This window comes from Pterocles gutturalis, unplaced genomic scaffold, assembly GCF_000699245.1.
Source record: "Pterocles gutturalis isolate BGI_N339 unplaced genomic scaffold, ASM69924v1 scaffold49630, whole genome shotgun sequence".
In the NCBI taxonomy this organism is placed as follows: Eukaryota; Metazoa; Chordata; class Aves; order Pterocliformes; family Pteroclidae; genus Pterocles; species Pterocles gutturalis.
The window spans coordinates 1-20,531 of NW_010142692.1; the positions used below are offsets into that span (position 1 = coordinate 1).

Consider the following 20,531-nt stretch of genomic DNA (forward strand, 5'->3'; position numbering starts at 1 on the left):
AGTGACCCAGTGTGCTCCCGTGTATCCTGCCCACCGCTGTGACCCTGCCTCGGGACTGCAGTTACCGTGTACGTGAAATTCTGTGTCTGTGTTCTGTAGCTGGGCTGCTAAGTCCTCTGAAGTAACTGACATTTTATTTCAGACTATTTGTCAGAAAACTCCGAAAGATTCACCAAAATACGAGAACTGCAAGCAAGCTCTGAAAGAAGTGAGCAAGGTGTGTTCCTAGAGTTTCATGGGGATGCAGAATTTTTTCTGCTTTGACTGTTTCCCTTCCTACACTGCACTGCATGCTCTTAATTTCAAAATCCACTGTGAGAAGTGTCTGCTTTTGTTTTCTGTTAGTCACCTGAGGTTGAATTTCCATGTTTATTCCTCATTTTGTTCACGTGTTTCATTGTGTAGTTGGACAAACTGACTGTTTGCTGCCAGTCGTTCCGACAGCCGTGTGGGGGACCCTGCGTAGGAAAAAAGCCAAAACACTGTCCTGACAGTAGGGAAAAGAAAGGCTGAATCTTCTAAACAAACTTGGGCATTCTTTGTGCTCTCACTGCAAGTTAACTGTAAGATCCCCTTCTGTCAGTTGCTAGAGCTGCCCTCTCCTCCTGCTTGCCAAGGATCCATGGTGGAAGACGAGCACAAGTCCATTTCCACGCACAGATTGCAAATCTCAACAGCCCTTACTTGTGTAATAAATTCCCGTCCCTTTGTGAACCTGAGCAATCAGATTACCAATTTTTTTTTTTTTAAATTGGTGGGAAATTCCGGTCCATCTGTTTAATATGTTTATATTCTAGAAATAGATGGCTTTAAAACAGAACATTGGGGTTTGAAAAGAAAATCTAAGGATCTGAGGACTGGCTGTTTTTTGCCTCTAAGGTCTCAGGATTTCAGAAACTATAGTGCAACCCAGAGTGTTGTGAAATGTGAAGCACTGGGCATTCTTTATTAAAAAAAAAAATCCTTCCCTGCATGTTGGGTGCTAGACATTACCTTGGGCCTTGAACATTCTACTCTAAGGGAAAAAATGTTTTCCATGCATAAATAATGCAAATGTGAAGAGTTCCGAAATATAAAAAACTCTGAATTGTTTTAAGAAAGGCCACCAGGGATTGTTTTTATGCCCAAATGACTGTCTGTCTGTTTATTATTTAGGAAAATATCCTGAACTTGGTAACGCTCTACTGTTGTCAGCACAGTTGAGGTTCTCTGTAGGATTCAGACTTGCTGTTCTCTACTGTCAGGACAGTGTTGTGGCTTGGATCAGAGAGCTGCAGCCCTTCCAGTCAGAGCTTCGGGCTGAACCCGGGCTCCCCTGAAGCCTGAGTAATGACCACAGTGTGCCAGGACAATCCAGGCAGAGCGGGATCTCGGGAGGTCGCTCCCTCCTGCCTCAAGGCAGAGCGGGTCGCTCGGGTTTGAAAACACGCTGGCTGTGACCCTGTGTGAAAGTGTCGCTTCCTTTGTAAGCTGTAAGCTTCCTCAGAAGCGCATTTGATAAAGTCAGAAGAGTTTGTTGTAAGTCTTGAGGACATTAAACCTGTTCAATAAATGTCTCGTTCCTAGTTGGTGCGTTTGTGCAATGAAGGCGCCCGGACGATGGAGAGGACAGAAATGATGTACACCATTAACTCCCAGCTGGAGTTTAAAATCAAGGTGAGATGATGATGATGTTTCTGGGGCCGTGTCTCGGTAGGTTTGCTGCCAGCATGAGCACAGTAATGTAGCGCAGGCTCTCAAACTGACGGGACTTTCCAGTCAAGGGAGACAAGTGCATATTCTGGGATAGCTGAAGCCCTGGGAACGTGGCGGGTGACTGGGGACTGCTGTGTCTGACCAAGCAGGTTATGCTTCAGGCTGAGCTTTGCCGGGAAAGAATATCAGGATAGATCTTTTTAAAAGAATAAATTAGCATTAATTACTGAAGAATTGGGTATATCCTTGTACATTTACTTTTTTCTATTCAATGTTTGTTAAAATACCATTTCTACAAATGTCTCCTTTATTACCGTACCTGTAGCAAGCAGAGGTTCATGTCTGCGCACACGCAGTTCTGTAGCAGATCTTGGTTGGTCTTTGAGAAAATGTGGTCTCCAAAAAGATGTTTTTAAACTTGTCTGAAGTATTTTTATTTTCAAACTTTGACTAAAAACTGAAAGGAATAATAATATTTACTTATAACAACAGCAGTAAATGAAACACTGTTAACGAGTGACATCACCGCCCTAGCTAACAATGGTGGATAATTGTCTCCAGCCTTTGGAGAGCCTAAAATAGAGTTGGGATAGGCTGAGGCCCTTGGGTGGGCTGCTTGGCAGCTTCATTCATAGTTTTCCAATCTACAGAAGAACCTGACAGTGTGGAGGTGCTTACGGGGATTCTAGTCACTTCCTTTCCATGGGGAGAGGATGCACGAGTGCGAGAGCGCCTGCATGTGCTGTAACAGCAGCTCTCGCTGGTTTCATCGGAGCAACAGCAACTTTATTTTGTTTTTCTGTATTTTTATGGAATTTTTTTCTTTTGTGCATCTTAAATATAACCACTTAGTGGTTCAGACCTTATCTGTGGTTTGAGAGCTGGCCAGCTGGCGTACAACAGGCTGCTTTGGCCGAGCTTCAATACATTCTAGGTTCTGACGGCTTGTTCTATATAGAAAGGAGATGATTTACATGATGTACTCTTCTGGCAATTAAGGAAAAATTAATATTAAAAAGCTGCCTCTGGAATATAGTTTATTAGGAAAATGTGATGAACTCCCTGGGAACACAGATTAGAGGAGTTTTTAGTTTGTCCTCAAATAGAAATTTTTAAAGTACTTTTTGTCTGTAAAAAAAAAAAAAAAAAGTCATCATGGTGTTATAATTCTGTTTTATAACCATTATAAATCAGGTAAACTATTTCTGTTCTTGCTCAGCCTCACGGAGTGTTTGGGGATTTTTGTTGATTATTTTGTTAGATGTAACTGGAGAGCAGCTAGCTATGGGAGCACAGGGCAGGCTACTCAGATATTGTGTCATTTTGTATCTGGCTAATCTTTAGAATTTAATTTTTAATTATAATTCAGCAGTTTTTATTCTTAAGTTCTTCATCTTCAGCACCAGGAAGGTGTGGGTTTGGCTTTTTCTTTCTTCCCCCCCCCCAACACTTTTGTGTTCATGAAACAAACCCATTTGTGATTTCTTTGTTAGGGGCCATCCAGCCCGAAGTCTTTGCACTCTGTAGTCACTAAAAGCGCGGTGCTGCAGCTGTGGGGGTGCGGTCCCGTGTTTCCCGTTCCTGTCCTGTCACACGGAGCCGTTGCTGCATTTCAGGAAATGTAAAAGCCATTTGTTTAAAAAACTGATTTTCATGTCACTTGAAGGTACAGAAGTAGCAGTGTTTTGACAGAAAGTAAGCCAAATTTTAAAAAATTTTGATATAACACTTTCCTTGATTTGAGTGCTGGTGCTTGGCTGTTCCTCCGGGAGGGTCACATCTGAGCAGAACTGGCCTTTGATCACCTGCGAGGTTTAATGGTGTGTCAGTACAGCACAGGTTCTGTTCAGCGCGTGGCTGGGTACCGGGTGAGGACGGACACTCGTTACTGCCCGTTCTGGGTATGCTGGGACATAGATCAGTCGGGGCAAGTTAAAGGGTTTAAGGCTTCTTTAATTTATAACACTTCCCAGTAGTTCCAGAGGGCTGCTACACGCTGCAGTTCTGAGCAACTTCACCTGCCCCGAGTGCGTACCCCTGCGGGACAGCCTGAGGAGGGGCTCTGTGCTGCGTGGTGGCAGGAAAAAGCATCTTTTGAAAAACTGTTTTGTTGTGTGCTGTTTCTGAGTCACTGAAAAATTGTCCCTCAAAATTCAAACCAAGGGGGTGGCTGCAGGTAAAATTAGGGAGTTAATGTCCTGTTCCTCCAACAGCGAGATCAGAGGCGAGGCACGGTGTTTTGGTTCTGGCGCAGTGTACTGCGGGGCGAGTATCGACACGTTAGCTCAGTAAAGGGCAGCTGAAGTGATTTGAAAAGATCTGAGAAGACAAACCATGCAGAATGAAGAAGACAGCTGACAAACTCAGTGAAGAAGTATTTTTTTTTTTACAAGCATGTGAAAGGTGCTTTAAATGAGGGGGAAAAAGGAGTCATCTTCGTTAGTCTGATCATGCAAGACCCAATAATGAATTTGAACAGCAGCAACAAAAGTAGAGACGTTTGATAAGCAGAAAGTCAGTTATGCTTAAAGTAGAAACAAAAATTTTATTATTTTGCTTGGCATGAAGAAAAATATGCATGCTCCATAAAATTTAGCAGTAAGCACCCATTTACTCAGGTACAGATGTTGGTAAGTGTGGGCAAAGGGGAGGCCTCTTGTTGCCCACTGGCTCCATGTACCTGCTGCCGGAGAACCTGCAGGGTTCAGGCTGCGCCGCTCGGGCTTCGTTTGCGGCAGTCACCCACGGAGCCTCATCCTGCTTGGTGCCAGCGGGGGGGAGGCACCAGACACCTCCAGGTGCTCCGTCCAGCGTGCGGGCAGCACCCCGAGGTGCACAGAGGTGAAGGACCAGCGTCTTCAGTATCCGAGGTAGGACCCAAACGGCATTCCAGCGGTGGGGGGTGAAACCCACGGAGGAGTCGGTGTCTTTGCTGAGAATGTCGCCTGGTGACAGCACGGTCCAGCAGGAAGAGCCCGTCCCTCTCTGGCACTGAAGAAACATTCCCCCAGAGCAGCTCGGCTCGGCTCAGTGCTGGCAGCAGTCAGCGGGGTCATTGACTGAGGAATTCTGGGCAGTGGGGCAGCTGCCGGCACTGCAATGGACCTTTGTCCTTCTGCCACCGTGGGTCGTGGTACAGCTTCAGAGATGATCTGTTCTCGGTATGACCAGGACGTGCAGTCTCGCGTCTGTCTTCATGTTCGTGGCCCAGCAAAACAAAAGGTCCTTCTATGGTGTCTGTTTGTCCTGCAGTTGGGAACAAATGGGATTAAGAAAGCTTGGTCTTCATTAGGCGGCTCTGATCCTCTGTGGCGTGCTTCAGCTGTGGCAGGTGTTGGTCCCCACCCCAGAGAGAAATGGAGATCCTGCTCCACAGACCATCAACCAGATAAAGAGTGAGAGGAACTACAGGATCTGTAATTACCCATCTGGGATGAAGCTGTGACAGCGGACAGAAAACAGATATTTTAAGAGCTCCTGGTGAGAACAGCAGTACTTGGAAAACTTCCCTTCCTGCTTTCAAGGGAAAACCCCAGGTGGTGTGGTTTGGTAATGACCTTGGGAGAACACCCCCTAAATGGAGGGGTGAAGGTTAATGCAAACCTGAGTGACCTTTCCGGGAACCTCTGGTCCGGGAGGGTGCTCCGAGGAGCTCTAGTCCACGCCTGGTACAGCCGCGTGCCCGGACCTGCCTGTCCCTTCAGCTGCAGCAGCGGATTACAGAGCAACCAAGGTCAGATGTAACCGTCCCCATTTTGTGACAACATGGAAGAAGGGCAAAATGAAAGCTCAAGTTCCCCTTGAGGAAGGACAGTTATTTATTAATAAGGCCTTTTGTAAGTGGATACCTGCAGAGATGTCCTCCAAAAACTTACAGATGTGTCTTTCAAACCACTGGTGAATTTCTAATGTCACAAATGGGATTGTGTTGGCATTGAAGTGGGCAGCAAATTCCAACCCGACATATCACGTACTGCTTTACACATTCTTTGGCAGAGCTGTGTTGGAACTTCAGTTTACTTACGGAGTAGAAAAGGGGATGTTAGCACATCGGATTGGTAAGCATTCTGGCATTCCTCATGTACAGAGGGATGGGAAAAAACATCTCTGTGCTCTGAACATCTCAGTAATAGCGTTCAGTACTGTGTCAGGACCAGTCTAACCTTGTATGCTGTCTCCATAATCTGTTTGGCTGTTTTAATATACTCTCAGAATACTTCAAAGTGGATTGTACGGTGTGTTTCTCTTTTAAAGAGTTTTGCCTTTGTTTTTATTGTGTGTGTGGCACAGAACACCCCAGCAGAAGAAGGCCCAGCATCATTCTAAGTAGCTGTAGGGCCATGATCAGCGCAGTGTGCAGTAGCCCTCGTGTCGGGGATGAGAAGCTGAAGCTCGTGTTCCCGACGGTTTAGGTAGAAAAGCTGTGAGGTACCTAGAGGACAGTCCGGTGCTCGTACATGCTTAAAGAACGAGTGCTTACTCTGCAAAAACTTGCATATTCCTGGAAGCCAGTCTTTAATCTCCTTAGGGGATCTCACACAGTCTGTCCATCCCAAGTACGACCAGCCAGGTCTGTTCATTCCTCTCTTGGGCGAGCAGTTGGCTCGTGCAGGAGTGATTTTCAGCCTTTGCAGGCCGCCACTTGTGTGTGGTATGAATGATGAAAATACCTTAAACCTCGGTAACCTCTGTTCCCTGCTGGTACTCGTGATCTCTGACCTTTGAGTTTATTCAAGCGTTTTTCCCCAAATACACAATACTCTGTTATCTGGTTTTAAAAATCTCTAATTTGGAAGGATTAAAATGTTGTTTTCTTGCTTTGTAGCCCTTTCCGTTGGTTTCCTCCTCACGGTGGTTAGTGAAAAGGGGCGAATTAACAGCGTATGTGGAAGACACTGGGCTTTTTTCGAAAAGAACTTCTAAACAGCAGGTGTACTTCTTCCTCTTTAATGATGTCCTCATTATCACCAAGAAGAAGAGGTAAGAGGTCCACCGATATAAAATTGTCTTTGTGTTCAATCCCCTGCATCGCAGAGGGAACAGCCGAGTTCTTGTGGGTGTCTGTGCCTCACCTTAGGGGAAATGAAAACCAAAACTTGCTGGCTTTGGAACAGCAATCGCATCCACAGCAGTTTGACATATTTTCTAGCCACTTGCTTGAAAAGGATGAAGGAGATTCATAAAGAAGTAAGTGAACCTGGTACATCTGCAGCAAAAAAACAGAGGAAACATGGACTAAACGTGTTTTAAGTCCAGTAAACATTTGTGAAGCCATTTATATGTTTTAATATGCTGTGTCTGAGAGAGTAAATGAATTAATGAAGTGATCTATCAGACCACATTTAGAAATGACAAGTAAACAGGATTTTTGTTCAACAGGATTTATTTTTGTCAAACAAAACTGAAATTCTGAATTGTCAAACAAATTAAAAAGTTCATCCTTGATGTCCTAGCAAAGGGAGAAGTTTTGGAAGGATAAAGAAGTGATTTTCATTCCCCTCCGTGGTTTCCACAGTTGAGCTGTTTGTGAGGATGATTTCTGTGAGACCCTTTCTGGCAGTCTGCATTTACATTTTCATCGCTAGATTTGAGGGGAAGTTTAGAATAATTAAATGGAATGGAATGGAATGGAATGGATTTTACATCCTCTGCTGTTGCTATTAGATAATACCTCATTCCTGAGGCTAAAAACTGTTTTGAAGAACAATTATTTTGCATGTGGGTTGCCCAGTTCAGCCAAATACCAGCTAGTTTTAAAAGACACCCTTCTGTGAAATTTCAAATGCATAGTTTAAATAGATTTTGAGAAACGAGGTATGATATAATATCTTGGAAGAAAACACTTATATTTAAACAAGGAGAAAGCTCAGTGAAAATGGAGGGGGAAAAATATTTACATGAAAGTTTTTTTTTTATCTTCGTGGGGTTTTTTTTATAAAGAGAGGAAGAAAAGTGAAGTGGTTTCTCCGCAGCTGTCTTCCTGGTGTGAACATGTTTGTGAGATTCAGTGTTTATCAAAGCTTACGCTGAAATGTTTCTGTGAAAGTCCTCTGTTAATCCCTGGCTCCCTGGCAGCACATCACAGAGCTGTAGCGCACTTTTTTACGCAGTGCGTTTCTTATGGGACTACTGTTAACATATTGTGTTGGTAGCTAAGTAAATGTTTGAGTTGGGAAAACAGTGAGAAATCTATTATCTGTGTTGTTACACTGTTTATTGGTTTCCTATGCGATGGCTTGTTGTCTGGACTATAAAACAGATTTTTTTAACAACGTATCTTATCCAAACTTTGGGGCTTTTGATTTATAACAGCTTCCAGCTGTTGGAACTGAAAGTCCTAAATGTGCCCAGACACCAAAATGAAGGAAGGTTTCGTGTTAGTGATCAGATTCACAGACTCGCTCGACCAACACCCCCTGAACAACTGGGTACCGTTGAAAAGGACTGATGTCTGCGAGCCCCCAGACACTCTGAGTGTGAAAGCACTCTGCCCAAGTGGTTAAGCTTATTAATAATATCTGAGCTTTTGGTGATCTGTTCTCCCACCCGTGCTGTCACCATGGGCACCACAGTGGTGGACAGAAATAGCTGTTGCTAGTTGAGTTTGAATGTTTATATTTTTATTTGAGCAGTTACATTTCAGAAGATTCCTAGAACTGCACAAAAGGATCACTCCTCGCTACCGTGCTAAAAATACTGATTACTTAGTGCTCCAATCATGCTATTTAATCTGTGCTCGAAAGTTCCTCTGCAGCTATCCCGTCTGCGCAGTTTCCCATATATGCAGAACCTCACGCACGCAGCCGGGAATGGCCCGGTCCCGGCTGCATAAAGGCCAGGCTGGATGGTACCTGTCACAGCATCACGTTGGTGACTGGTGACTAATTCTGGCCCAGCCGGCTCCGGCACACATCCCTGCTCACATCCTCATCTTGAGGACACTTGCCAAATGTCAGAATCTTTGTTGGAAAAACTGCATTTTAAATACTGAGAGAGCAAGTGTTCCAGAAACCTTCTCATAACGAGAACGGTCCGTTTTAGCTGTAAAAAAGATAAAGAGAGGTCTTGTGTTGGTGCAGACTCAGGCGTACTCCAGAGTTCTTATGTTTTAATTTTAATGGTACTTTATTCATCATAATCTTCCTCAGCTACGGTTTCACCTCCTGAACAAAACTGCAATGTTTAACTGTCTTCTCTTGTCCTTTAAGTAGGTTAAATGGAGTATTTCAGAGTTTGTATGTATTTCCTTCATAACGAGTTTCAGTTTTCTCCCTTTTCTAAACCCCACATATGGGTGTAAGTATCGTCCAAGGGTTTGGACAGATACTTGTCCGGTGCTAGGCGTGGTGGAGTCTCTACAGTGGACACTTCTCTGCTGCCTGAGGGGAGGAGAGGACCGGGCTACACAGGAGGTGGCTTCTCTGGTATTTTTTTGCAAGCTTGGAAGCTCACGCTGTAACAATGCTGTGCTCAAACTAGCAGGATACAGCCAGCTTTGAACAGTACCACAAGTCAAATGTCTCCCTCTCTTCCCCATGCCCTCCCGGGCCCATGAAAATCTGGTTCCATGTTTCAGGTGTTAATGCTCAGAGCTGCCTGTGGGCTAGCTCTCTCTTCTGCAGAGTTCAGGGCAACTCCAGAATTAATAAAGTCTTATTACGTACAACTACATAGCTGCCTTATCCAGCTGTTCAGAAAATCTCCCCATTACATCCTAAGGGCTTTAAGATTTCAGGTGAACTGCAGATGCTTATATTTTTGAATGAGTGCACACTTACTGAGTGTTCTGTTTTCCATAATCACCTAAGGACACCACTAGAATCCTGTCTGTCCTAATGGCTTACGGTTTGTCAGCTCCTGAGACACCCTGACAGTGGAATGCAGCGGGGCTTCATACCCTGGGAGTCGCCAAAGGTCCAGAGCTACTTGGGAACGTGACCTGTCCCCAGCTGCTCGCAAACCCAGGGCTGTTCCCAAGGTGCCGGGGGGATTTTGGGCTGAAGGCAAGGACAAGTGTGCTGTAACTTCTGCAGAACACCATGGATTTTGGAGTGGCACATCTTTAGCTGTGAGGAAACATAGCTGAGGAGATGCATAAAGGATGTATAGCACAATTGAAAGAGGAAAGGAAACGGGGAGACTGACCGTGTGCTTTCTGTTGAGGTCCAGGTGGTGTTACATCAATAGAGACTTGGTCTTCTTAAAGGTGTCTCTAAAACTTGCACTCCCTGTGAAGGGATATAAAACAGTCCTGTTGTTTTGTGTTGTTTTGTGTTCTGAATCTATAAGTTTAGCAAAAAAGTTCAGTCTTCAACTGAAAATGAATGTTGGCATGTTTGTGTTACCTGATTACAACAATTGTAAAGAACGTGTTACATGTCCCTCCCGTTGCTCCGCTGCCTGGCTGAGCAGATTACGTTTCCATTTATGTGATCTGCTCCCTGCAGCACCGTCGGTTTTATCGGCATCTTTCATTATCCATTTGGAAGGAGGAGTTTGTGGGCCTCGCAGAGGGCACAGGAGGTACAAAGATGAGGATTGCATGGTAGTTTCAAATCAGACTATTTTGTTGAGTGGAGGTAAGAAATAGGAAGGATTTGTCGAGGTTTTATCTCTATTGATTAATTAGTAAAGAATGCGTTTATTGTGACACAAACGTATGGGCTACATTTCCTTTTCAGATGCAAGATTCCCACATAACGATAGCAGCATCCCTAGCTGGTTTTGCTAGCTCTGCCCTTGGCTAAGCAGCTTTGGCTAGACTAAAATACTGAACTTCGTTATAAAAAACCACACTCACCCCCCCAACCTCTAAAACCAACCCAATACCCAACAGAACAAAACAAAACCAAAGCCACCAAAAACCCCGACACCAACCAACCAGCCAACCCTTTCCCTGATTCAGAGTATATATTTTAAGAAAAAAGAAAGAGGGAAAGACTGATAAATATTAGATATAAAATTGTTTTTCTTCTTCAGTAGGAACCCTCAGCTACTATGGATGGCACTTGAAACACCTGTCCTCAAGTGCTGAGTAGCATCTTTTTGTAGATAAATGAATTAATTTGAATCTAGAGCTGGATTTAGGGGCATGTGAGCCCTAAAGCGACAGCCTCTCTGCCCTCCCCTCTCACAACACTCACGCTTTTCTACAGCAGGACAATCACAGTAACTTTAGATTTGTTCTGTTTCAGGGAAGAGCTGTGTGCACACCTTTCCCAAAAGATAAGGACATGCAGGATACACTTGAATTAAGATTCCTTTTCGCATCCCTGGGTTGTGTGTGCAGAAGTGTAAAACGTAGCTTTCCACATGCTAAAATACTGACGATTCTCCCAGCTTCTCAGTGTGCTCATGTTAAACTCCTCTAGTTAGATTAAAACCTATTTGTAACCTGAATTCTTTCTACTTTGGGACTCAAGAAGCCATGTGTATTAGCTTAATTAACCTGCCTTCGTTTCTAGAGCTCTAGAAGAGTTTGCTGTGTCCATCTCATTTTCTCTGTGTTTTATTTTTTAATTTTTTTGCTCTAAAGAACATGGAAACAATGGTCTGATCAAAGCTAGGTCAATCAGAACCAGGGGGAGAGTTGTTAAAGCCATTTTCAGTTCTTGCAACAGTGCTCTTAGAAGTTTAGGTTGTGTTGTGCCTTTGTCAGTGGTACCTGAATGGGGAGCTGGGATTCCAGCCCTCAGAGTGTTTGTGGGGACTTGTTGGTACCATTTTGAGACTTGGAGAAAAAGAAACAGGGAAGCAAAGTCTAACCAGGCTTGTCTGTCGTTGCTTCTGCTTCCTTTGTAAAGCCCCAAACTCCTCAACAAAAGATGAGAAAAAATAATACTTGTGAGAAGGATTAGAACATTATACTAATGTAACTGTGTTGATTCTTTGAGAATGTACAAAGCTGTACTGAAAAAAAAAAAATCAAGTATTGAATTAACAGAATAAAGTAAAAATGTACCCCACATAGCTGAAGAACTTTGTTTTCACACTATATGCACTGGCAGAAACTGTTAATCCACAAAAATCCACAAATACAGTATGATCTGTGAACCTGCTGTCACTTGAATAGAGAAACTCTTCTAATGCTGCCTGAGTCACAGAAATGAGCAATAACTTATGTTTTGAGTCATAATGTTGCTCAGTTGTAGCAATTATTTTTCTGAAGGATTCAAAATAAGAATTATGAAGACGATTATATTAACTACTGAGGTATTTGCAGGTATTTTTCTGACAGCTCACAAAATGAGTGAACATATCCCAAGAGACGTAAATCACCATCTGTCCGCTGTCTTGTACTAGCCGAGCACCCAGAAGGGAAGAACACGCTTCATTTGCACCTGCCAGAAAGGGGTACATCACCCACAGCACTTCAGGCTGCTTCAGCTCCAGGTGTTTGGGATTTGATTTGTGTCAGTTCAGTGCTCAGGTTTCTGTAGATCTCTGGCAGCAAAATTAATCTTCTCAAGTATTTTTTCAATTTAAATTATTTTAATGAACAATAGCAATAGGAGGCTCTAGCATAGCTTTTCATCTCGAGACTGAGGTCTAAATAGATTTTACTTTAAGGTGGAGTATGTATAGTTGCACCTTAAAATTTGATCTGTTCGCTGTGTTTGTCAAATCCTCCCCTATGAGCAGGGGAAAATTACTGGATTGGATTACATTGGATTGGAAATTATTGTCAAATAATGGAAATTAATGGAAATAATCCATTAAGGGAAATAAACATTAAACTTAAGGGTTTTTTTTTTCTTCCCTCCTTTGTTTTGCAGTGATGAGAGTTACAATGTCACAGATTATTCTTTAAGGGACCAGCTGGTGGTACAACAGTGTGACAGTGAGGACCTGACCTCTTCTCCTGTCAAGAATGCTTCAACTATGCTCTACTCACGGCAGAGTTCTGCAGCTCACCTCTTCCGGCTGTCGGTCCTCAGTAACCACGCAGGAGAGAAGGTGGAGATGCTCCTGGGAACAGAGACTCAGTAAGTAAATAGTTCCAGTTTCTGTAATTGTTCACCTCATCATCTCACCAGGCTGCCTCCCCCCACACGACCCATCCAGGTAGGGAGCAATGCCCGGCTCTTCTCCGTTTGGGAAGCGTAAATCAAAATGCAGCAAACCAGAACCCAGCAGCGCTCCGCGGCAGGCACTCCGCGTGGTGTCTGATCAGCAGTGACCGAAGGAGTGCCACTGCAGAAATGCTCCTCTGTTTGTCATGGGCCGTGCTGGTGCCTGTTCGGTGACACCGTGAGCTGCTGTGATCTGCACTGTTTGTGTTATAAGTGGATGCTCTCAAAGCGAGGCAAGGGAGCCTTGACAAGCCTTTCTGATTTTTCAGGAGTGGCAGAGCAGGAGAATGTGCAGCTTATGTAAGTCCCCCTAGATATGGGAATAAAAATTATCAGAATAAAACAGTGTCTCTGCAAACCTTGTTCGGTTTCTGTAATGTAATCTTGTAATCAGGAATCAGTGGCTCAAAGCACTTGGTATGTTACTGTCAGTCTTTCCTTGAGGTCACGGTGTAAGAATAATGGAGAACTGAACGCATGTGCTGAAATTCTGTAAACTGAAGTATCCATTATTACCTGCTACTGTTTTGGATCTTCAGGCCAAGAATTAACTCTGCTTCTGCCATGGAGACTGCCAGCTCCCTGCCAGGGATTGCTGAATCCCTTCTAGTTGTTACTGGTGAGGCAAACAGTTTCTTACTGGTTCATTTGAACTGCAAAATGTCACTTAAGTATCTGAGTCCCCACTGGGTTTTGCTCTAGCACGAGTATGTACGTGTTTAAGTACGTCTCTGACAGACCCTCTGAGAACTGGAAGTCAAGACACAGGTTTCCTGCCTGCTCACCTGTTAACCTAGAGCTTGTATCTAACAGTCATTGTGTCCAGAGGGTAAATGCCTAAAGTAAACCAGAGCAGCAAACTCACTGTTACCTGTGTGCAGTGTACAGCCTGCTTCAACATACAGCCTGGGACAGCCCTCGGGGAGCAGAGCTCGTTGCTGCAGCACTGCAGATGGTGAACTGTCTAACACAGGGTCTAGTGAAAGCAGGCAGGAGAGCAGAGTCAGTTTCAGGCTCTCTGACAACGTTCCCATCTCGGCTTGTGGCACACCATGCTGCTGTGCACGCGACTCTAAGCGTAAGGCAGGTTACTGTGCGGAAAAAGGTGCTTTTACTGTTGTAGCTAAGGGAGGCTTTCTTGGTATTTGTCTTGATAAGACTGAATAATGTCACTGCAGAGATTCATTTAAGCTTGCCCTGTCTCTGGTATTGTTCTCCCATTTTCTTCTTTAGTGTGTTACAGTACCTTACCCCAACAGCCGGTTCTTTTCCCTCGTTGTCTGTGTGCAGAGCACAGTGCTCGCAGGAGGAAACAGTGCACAGTGCACCCTCAGGCACCATGGTGGGAGCAGGCAAACGCTGTCGGGGTATGAACGCCAGGTGCTTTGTCCCGCAGCAGTGATTTGGGAATGGTTTCTTAGAAGGGGTGCAGGAGTGGAAGCAGCACTGGGTTAAGGGAGGAGGAATCCAGCATTGCCTCAGGGAAGCTGGGGAGCTCTGCTGGGATAGAGGTGGTCCTTGTTCTCTTGAGGCAGCTTTGGAGTGTTCTGCTTTAGAAACGGAGCAACAAGAAGTATCTTGTTCTTTCGGATGCAAATATCCGAGAGGCCATCGTTTCTCTGTGGTGCCATTAATTTCCACACAACCCTTCACAAAAGTGAAAGATTTTATCTGTTTTGGTGGAAGCTGGAGGCGGGACAGAAGCATGAAACAGAGTGCTCCAGACGTATCCCAGCCTGGAAAAATTTACAGTTCTAGGTTTGCTTTCAAAGTTTAGAATAACCCTGAAAGAAACTATAGCTCATTAATGGTTTCTATTAAAGATCTCATTATAAACTAAGCAGATGATTCAGACTTGTTTGGAAATGCATTTTATTGGGAAAAAATGCAGTACATTTTTAGTTGTCTGGGCTTTTTATGAAGAGATGTTTTGTTCTGCAGATTTGTTATTGATTTGCTGTATACTGTTTGTTATATAAATAGTCCAGCAGATTGTCATTCAGAGGAAAAGATTCTGAAAACAAGTACTTTATTTGAAAATTACCTATTTTGCTAGAGTATTATAATGTATGCAAAAGGTACGGAAGAACTTAACTTTGAGCAGGATGGGAAGGGAATCTACAGTAGGGGGGCCAAGCTGGCTGGTTCAGAGTGCTTACTGAATAGAGTTTTGCACATATAAAACTTTTTTGCTGATGCAAAGATTTCTAGCAGTTTGATCATGTTTTGTCACTTCATGTGGTGTGTGGTTCCCAAGCACAAAAGTACCAGCGTTAGGTCAGGAACGCGATATTGTCCTGTGAATACGGCACAAAATAGATGGTATGCACAGAGTCTGAACCAATATATAATTAAACTGGGAGACAGTCTGGCATTATCCCATTTTTCTCAGAGTCATGTGAAAGGAAATGTTTTCCTGTTAAGAATGGTTACAGGGAAAGGAAAATGTGAGTGTGAACAGCACCTGTTTCTAAAAAAAAATGAGGCCACAAAGTGAAGCTAATGCAGAATGGTATACAGATGTTCTTATTTTGTTTGAAACGCAACATGTTTAGTATCACCTTCTTTTAATGAGTGAAATGTCTAAAGTAGCATGTGTTGTGATCTTTGCTGTCTGTACGAGATCAACAGGTATCAAATGTTAGTAGGATATGTGTGGTAGTTTCATCTTTGAGGAAGAGAGTGTGTCGGGATTGAAAAAAATAAAGAATCAGAGTTTCTTATTAAATGGCAAAAAAACAGTACAAGTATTTATATTCAAAATAATCAGTGGGTTTTTCATTCTGAAAGAAGCATGTTCAGAAAGACTTCTGAATCCCTTCATCCAAAGGAAGTGTTGGCAGTCTGTGAGCAGAAGAGATTTCTAGAGCTAGCGGAAGAAGGGCCATGAGGTGGTGTTGGTATTCTTGAAGAGGCTGATGAACAGTACCGTGGAATGAAGCCTAGTGGGATGTTCAAGTAATTCCTGCCCTCCCTCTGCTCTGCAGGCTGGGCTTCCCAGACTAACTACAACCCCTTGCTGAATCGCCTCCTCAGTTGCTGAGCGATGGTGCATCCTGGAAGATGTACGTTAGAGGAGTCTCTCGTGACTTGTGTAAATGTCCCATTTTCTGACACTTCTGAAGATGCCACAGTGCTATTTCCAAACCTTATTTTGTTTTCAGATGTTTCATATTTTTGACAGAATCAGGTCTTAGCAGAGGCAGATTTTTTTCATTATAGTTTTTAGTTAAAAACTGAGGTTATCTAAAGATAGCAACAATATTTTTTTTTAGGGGAGGAGGAATAGGAAAATTCAACCCTGCAGTTCCCTTGTGTTACTCTAATCTGTACTGATGGCAAAGCCCTTCAACAAACACAAGATAAAATCTAATTTCACTGAAATGGTTGTTTTGGAATGAAGTTCAAATTTTCATTTCCCAAAATTCAAAGTTATAATGATTAAGTTGTTGCAGCGCAGTCCTTAACAGGGATGATTTAGGATTAGCTTTTTCCCTTACTGTCTGACATCACTTCAGCTTGTTCCCCTCCCTTCCAAAACCAACTGTCAGTAATTTACACTTGTGTGATTCACTGTATAACACTTCGAATCTAGATAATTCTTTCTGCTCCCCTCAGGAATACTGACATGTGTCATCTGAGATTGATTTACGTTTTCCCTAGGTTATACAAGGTGAGATTCAAATCACTGGGTCCCTGCTTATTTGTGCTGGCTCTCAGACTCCCCAGACTGACACATCTGGAAATACAAAGGTGTCCTTCTGAGCGCACAGAGAAACTTTAGTTTAGTTGTTTGTTTGTTTCCATTCTTGCTTTTCATTCTAAGTGTATGTTGCAGATGGTTCTTACTCATGGGAAGCCTGTTGGTATTGTGTATTGCTGTACTGCATTTATCAGATGCTTTGTACATTACATGGATTTTTTTTTTAGAAATAAATTACTAATAAGTATTAGATATAGACACTAGCAGAGAAGTTTACCTGCATTACTTAAAAATAATTAAAATAAATAAAGGTATACAACACATCACGCCAGTAGGTCCCACATATGCAGGCTTTTCTTTTCCTAATCCAACATGCTTAAAAATAGATAAATATCTTTGCATAATATATTATTGGAAGTACTATTACATGTTCTGGGAGTATTTTGAGAGGAGGAGGAGGAGGTTTTGTTTTCTTTACCTAAAAGAGAAAAAAATTAAGTAGAGAATCTTGAAAAGGGAAGTAGTCTTGACCATTCTCAAGAACATGAGTTGGGAAATGGAGTTTTGTCTTTGCCATTTGCAGGAGTGACAGAGCGCGCTGGATTGCAGCACTCGGACAGGACAGAGACGGGCAGCAAACCGACAGGACAAGTAAGTTACAACTGATAAGATTTCAGAGAGCTTTGAGAGGAGAATGGAAAGGCACTGCCCCTTAGTGGGGATGTGAGCAAGTGGAGACTGTAAGAACCCTTAGAAATGTCCGTTTCCTTTCCTGGGCTCGGTTGCTGTAGTAGACCTTAAGTTGCCATCTCTTCCTGTGCCCAGGGGCTTCTTTGAGGAGTTCCCTTTCACACAGTCATTTCCGTTTGCATTTATTAACACGGATTTGGTCAGGTATTTCAATCATCTCTTAGCAAAAGTGCAAAGCCCCTTCCCTTCTGTGTTCATCCCAGGTGTGTTTGTGTGAGATTGCTCAGGTAGGCAGCCATTTGCATGATTTGCTGTCTCCTTTGGTGTTTCTTTTTTGGGGGGAGGGTATACTCTAAGATGGAAATCTTTAAAATAAATTGTATATATATTTACTAAAGATACTGTTATGTGTATTGTTTAATTCAGCCTGGCGTATTTCTTCCACAGCTTTGACTCAGGTAGAGATCATCAGAACTTACACAGCCAAGCAGTCAGACGAACTGTCTCTTCAAGTTGCTGATGTTGTTTTGGTTTATCAAAAAGTAAATGATGGTGAGTGAGAATTTTGCCCTCTGTCACCACTGCAGGTGAATCCAGCTATAAGAATTTGTTTCCTAATAGCACTGGATGTGTAATGAATCAAGGTTTAGCTTCCAAGAAAAACCGGAGCATTTCAGTGCAGGCTTTCAAAGTAACGCATGGCCTGTTGTAATTTATAGAGGTAAACAGCTGCAGAAAGTATGTGCTGCTTGGTTTTGATATGGGAAATGTCCACAAATAAGACATTGAATCCTACCTAAAAACATGGAACTCGGACATTTTAGTGAGCAAGAGAAACATACTGAGGAGTAGTCACATCACATACTGTGCCTCACTGCCTGTTATGTGCAGGGGTCTAGCACAGCGTTTCTGCCTAAGTCTGCTGTAGCATCAAGTTCCTTGAGATCAAAATTGATTCTTGCCTGGACATGCAAATGAGTCTACTAGTATCTCATGATGTGCTGACTCACTGATGCTTGAAGCTGTCAGCACTTGATGTATTAAGTCATAACTTCATGATGTTATTCAATATTACATCTGAAACCAAAGATCCTATCAATAGGCTGCACTGCTTTCTTTAGATTGCAATTACATTGAATTATTTATATTATTTCAAACAATATATTTGAATTACAGTATAATAAATTATTACACTTTTTCATATAATACTTATTTTTACATACTATTTTGTTCCTAGTCTGTAAAAAAAAAAAAAAAAATCTACCAAACCTGTCTTTTAATCTGGTACTTTCTTCACTAGAAAGGGAAATTTATAACTTATGTGATGACTGTGTCTGCTCCAGTGCCACACACACTGTTCTGGCAAAGTATCTTTAACATTGTTAGAAAAGGGTTGTTATTCCGCCTCTGCTCCCTCTTCCAGGTTGGTATGAAGGGGAACGCTTGCGGGATGGCGAAAGAGGTTGGTTTCCCATGGAGTGTGCTAAAGAAATCACATGCCGTGCCACAATTGACAAGAACATGGAGCGGATGGGACGCTTACTTGGCCTAGAAACCAATGTATAGACTGTTCTCCTGTGTTCATGCTACAGGATTTGCACTAACTGCTGGCAGCGGGGGCATGGGTGCATGCCTTGCAGCGCTCGTGTAGAAGATGTGGGTCACCAATGCAAAAAATCTAGTAACAGAGCACTGATGTCTGGAATACTCATCCCTTTTTGTTTCACATTTTGAGAGCTCTGAACTGAAACCAGGGCTTGACCAGTAGCAGATTTTGACTAGAAGTAGTTTTGTAGGCACTGGAGATCAGCCATGCATCTCTTTGACTCAAGTTTCAGTTTCAACTGCAGTTCTTCCATCCCTCCCTATGTAAAATTTCTCCCTCTGTTTTTGAGCATTTTTTACTTTCTTCCAGAACTCAGTGTAGCAGGAGTCTCTCTACAGGAGACTGAACACCAGAAACTGAGTGGGAGATGAAGAGCAATAGTGGGGGGGGTCCTCCTCCTAAGAAACTTTGTTCTGGGGTGAGGGGGTCTGGTTGGTTTTTAGTCTGTTTGTCTGTAGTAGAGTGGATTATTTCCTTCTGTGGAGCATTTATTAGCATCATTTTTAGTCCACAGGCACAAAAGAGAAGGAGTATTAAGAGCTGCAGAGTTTTGTTAAGGTGTTAAGATCTTGTATCCATCAAATATATAAATGGGGAGACAACCATGGAGGAAAGCCTTGGACAGAGACAGCTCAGCACCTTAACTTGGTATTTTGTTATCATCTTTTTGCCTTCCCCTACTGCACTGTGAGTGGATGTCATTGGGTGCTTCAGGCAAGAGCCCAGGGAGGGAGAGCAAGCACTAGATCAAACAGTACTCATACCTTGCTTTCTGAGGAGCTTGCATTGGTGCTGCTTCACACATCCTCTTCTCTCTGCTTTAGAGAAGACTTGTCACAATTGCACTACACCCAACACCTGCTAAATTTTTGCATTAGCAGTTTAGCTTTGGAATTTCACAAAAAAACCCAACCACTTAATGTTGTGTGAACAAAATGCACTCAAAATGAAGTAAACTGCAGTGCGTCTATTCTGTATATAGGTGTGACAGTTTGTATTATAAAAAAATCTTAATCTTTATAAGGACCAGCTGATAACTCAGCAGGGTAGAACACCTGTTCAATAAAAAAAGAGAGAAAAGGTGTAGTACAAAGGCTTACTTTTGTTGCATTCCCTGTCTTTTTTAAAGAGGCTGTATGATGTTTTATATACTGTACGATGTTGATTTATGAATGAATTGGATGTTTATAAAGATGTATCTCTGTAACAATTAAGAAGGCAATATTTTGTACAAAAATACTTACCTTGACAGTCTGACAGTGGTTATACAGCCTTTTGTAAATTAATTTATACATGGACTGATAAAACAGTAATGACAAACTGTAAATTGAACAAAGATTATTTAACATAGTAAAAATACTGCTAATACTTTAACAAATTTTATTGTACACAGGCAGATGTTTAACACAAGTGAATGTAAAAATCCAGACATTAATTTTATTCAGATTTTTTTTAATGAATTGTATATATTTTTCATACCTAGTTTTTCCACAAATGCTGTAATGTTTTTTAAAGACATTTTTCCTATTGTCAGACAGTTGTTCAGGAATTAAAAATTTCTATGATTTTTATAGGACAACAATCAATAAAATACTTTTAAATCCTTACTAAAAAAATAAGCTTCAGTTTTCCTTTTAAGCACTACTCTTAAGCTGCAGTCATTTGAGGCAAAGAAATTAAATCTGTTCTGCGACCTGTGGTATTTTTAAATTTCTGTTCTGTAAAGATAAATAGCACCATCATGTGTCCTTCTTCATCTGTCATA

General features: G+C 42.5%; 1 protein-coding gene across 1 annotated transcript; it reads left to right on the forward strand.

Annotated features, from left to right (window-relative positions):
• Positions 1-99: 99 nt before the first annotated feature.
• Positions 100-18,726, forward strand: LOC104469786 (rho guanine nucleotide exchange factor 26-like; the record flags this gene model as incomplete). Its single annotated transcript, XM_010084456.1, has 7 exons — positions 100-217; positions 1,567-1,656; positions 6,521-6,675; positions 12,471-12,680; positions 17,054-17,121; positions 17,608-17,712; positions 18,584-18,726. Coding segments are annotated over 7 exons (889 nt in total), but the record flags the coding sequence as incomplete, so codon positions are not given.
• Positions 18,727-20,531: the final 1,805 nt, after the last annotated feature.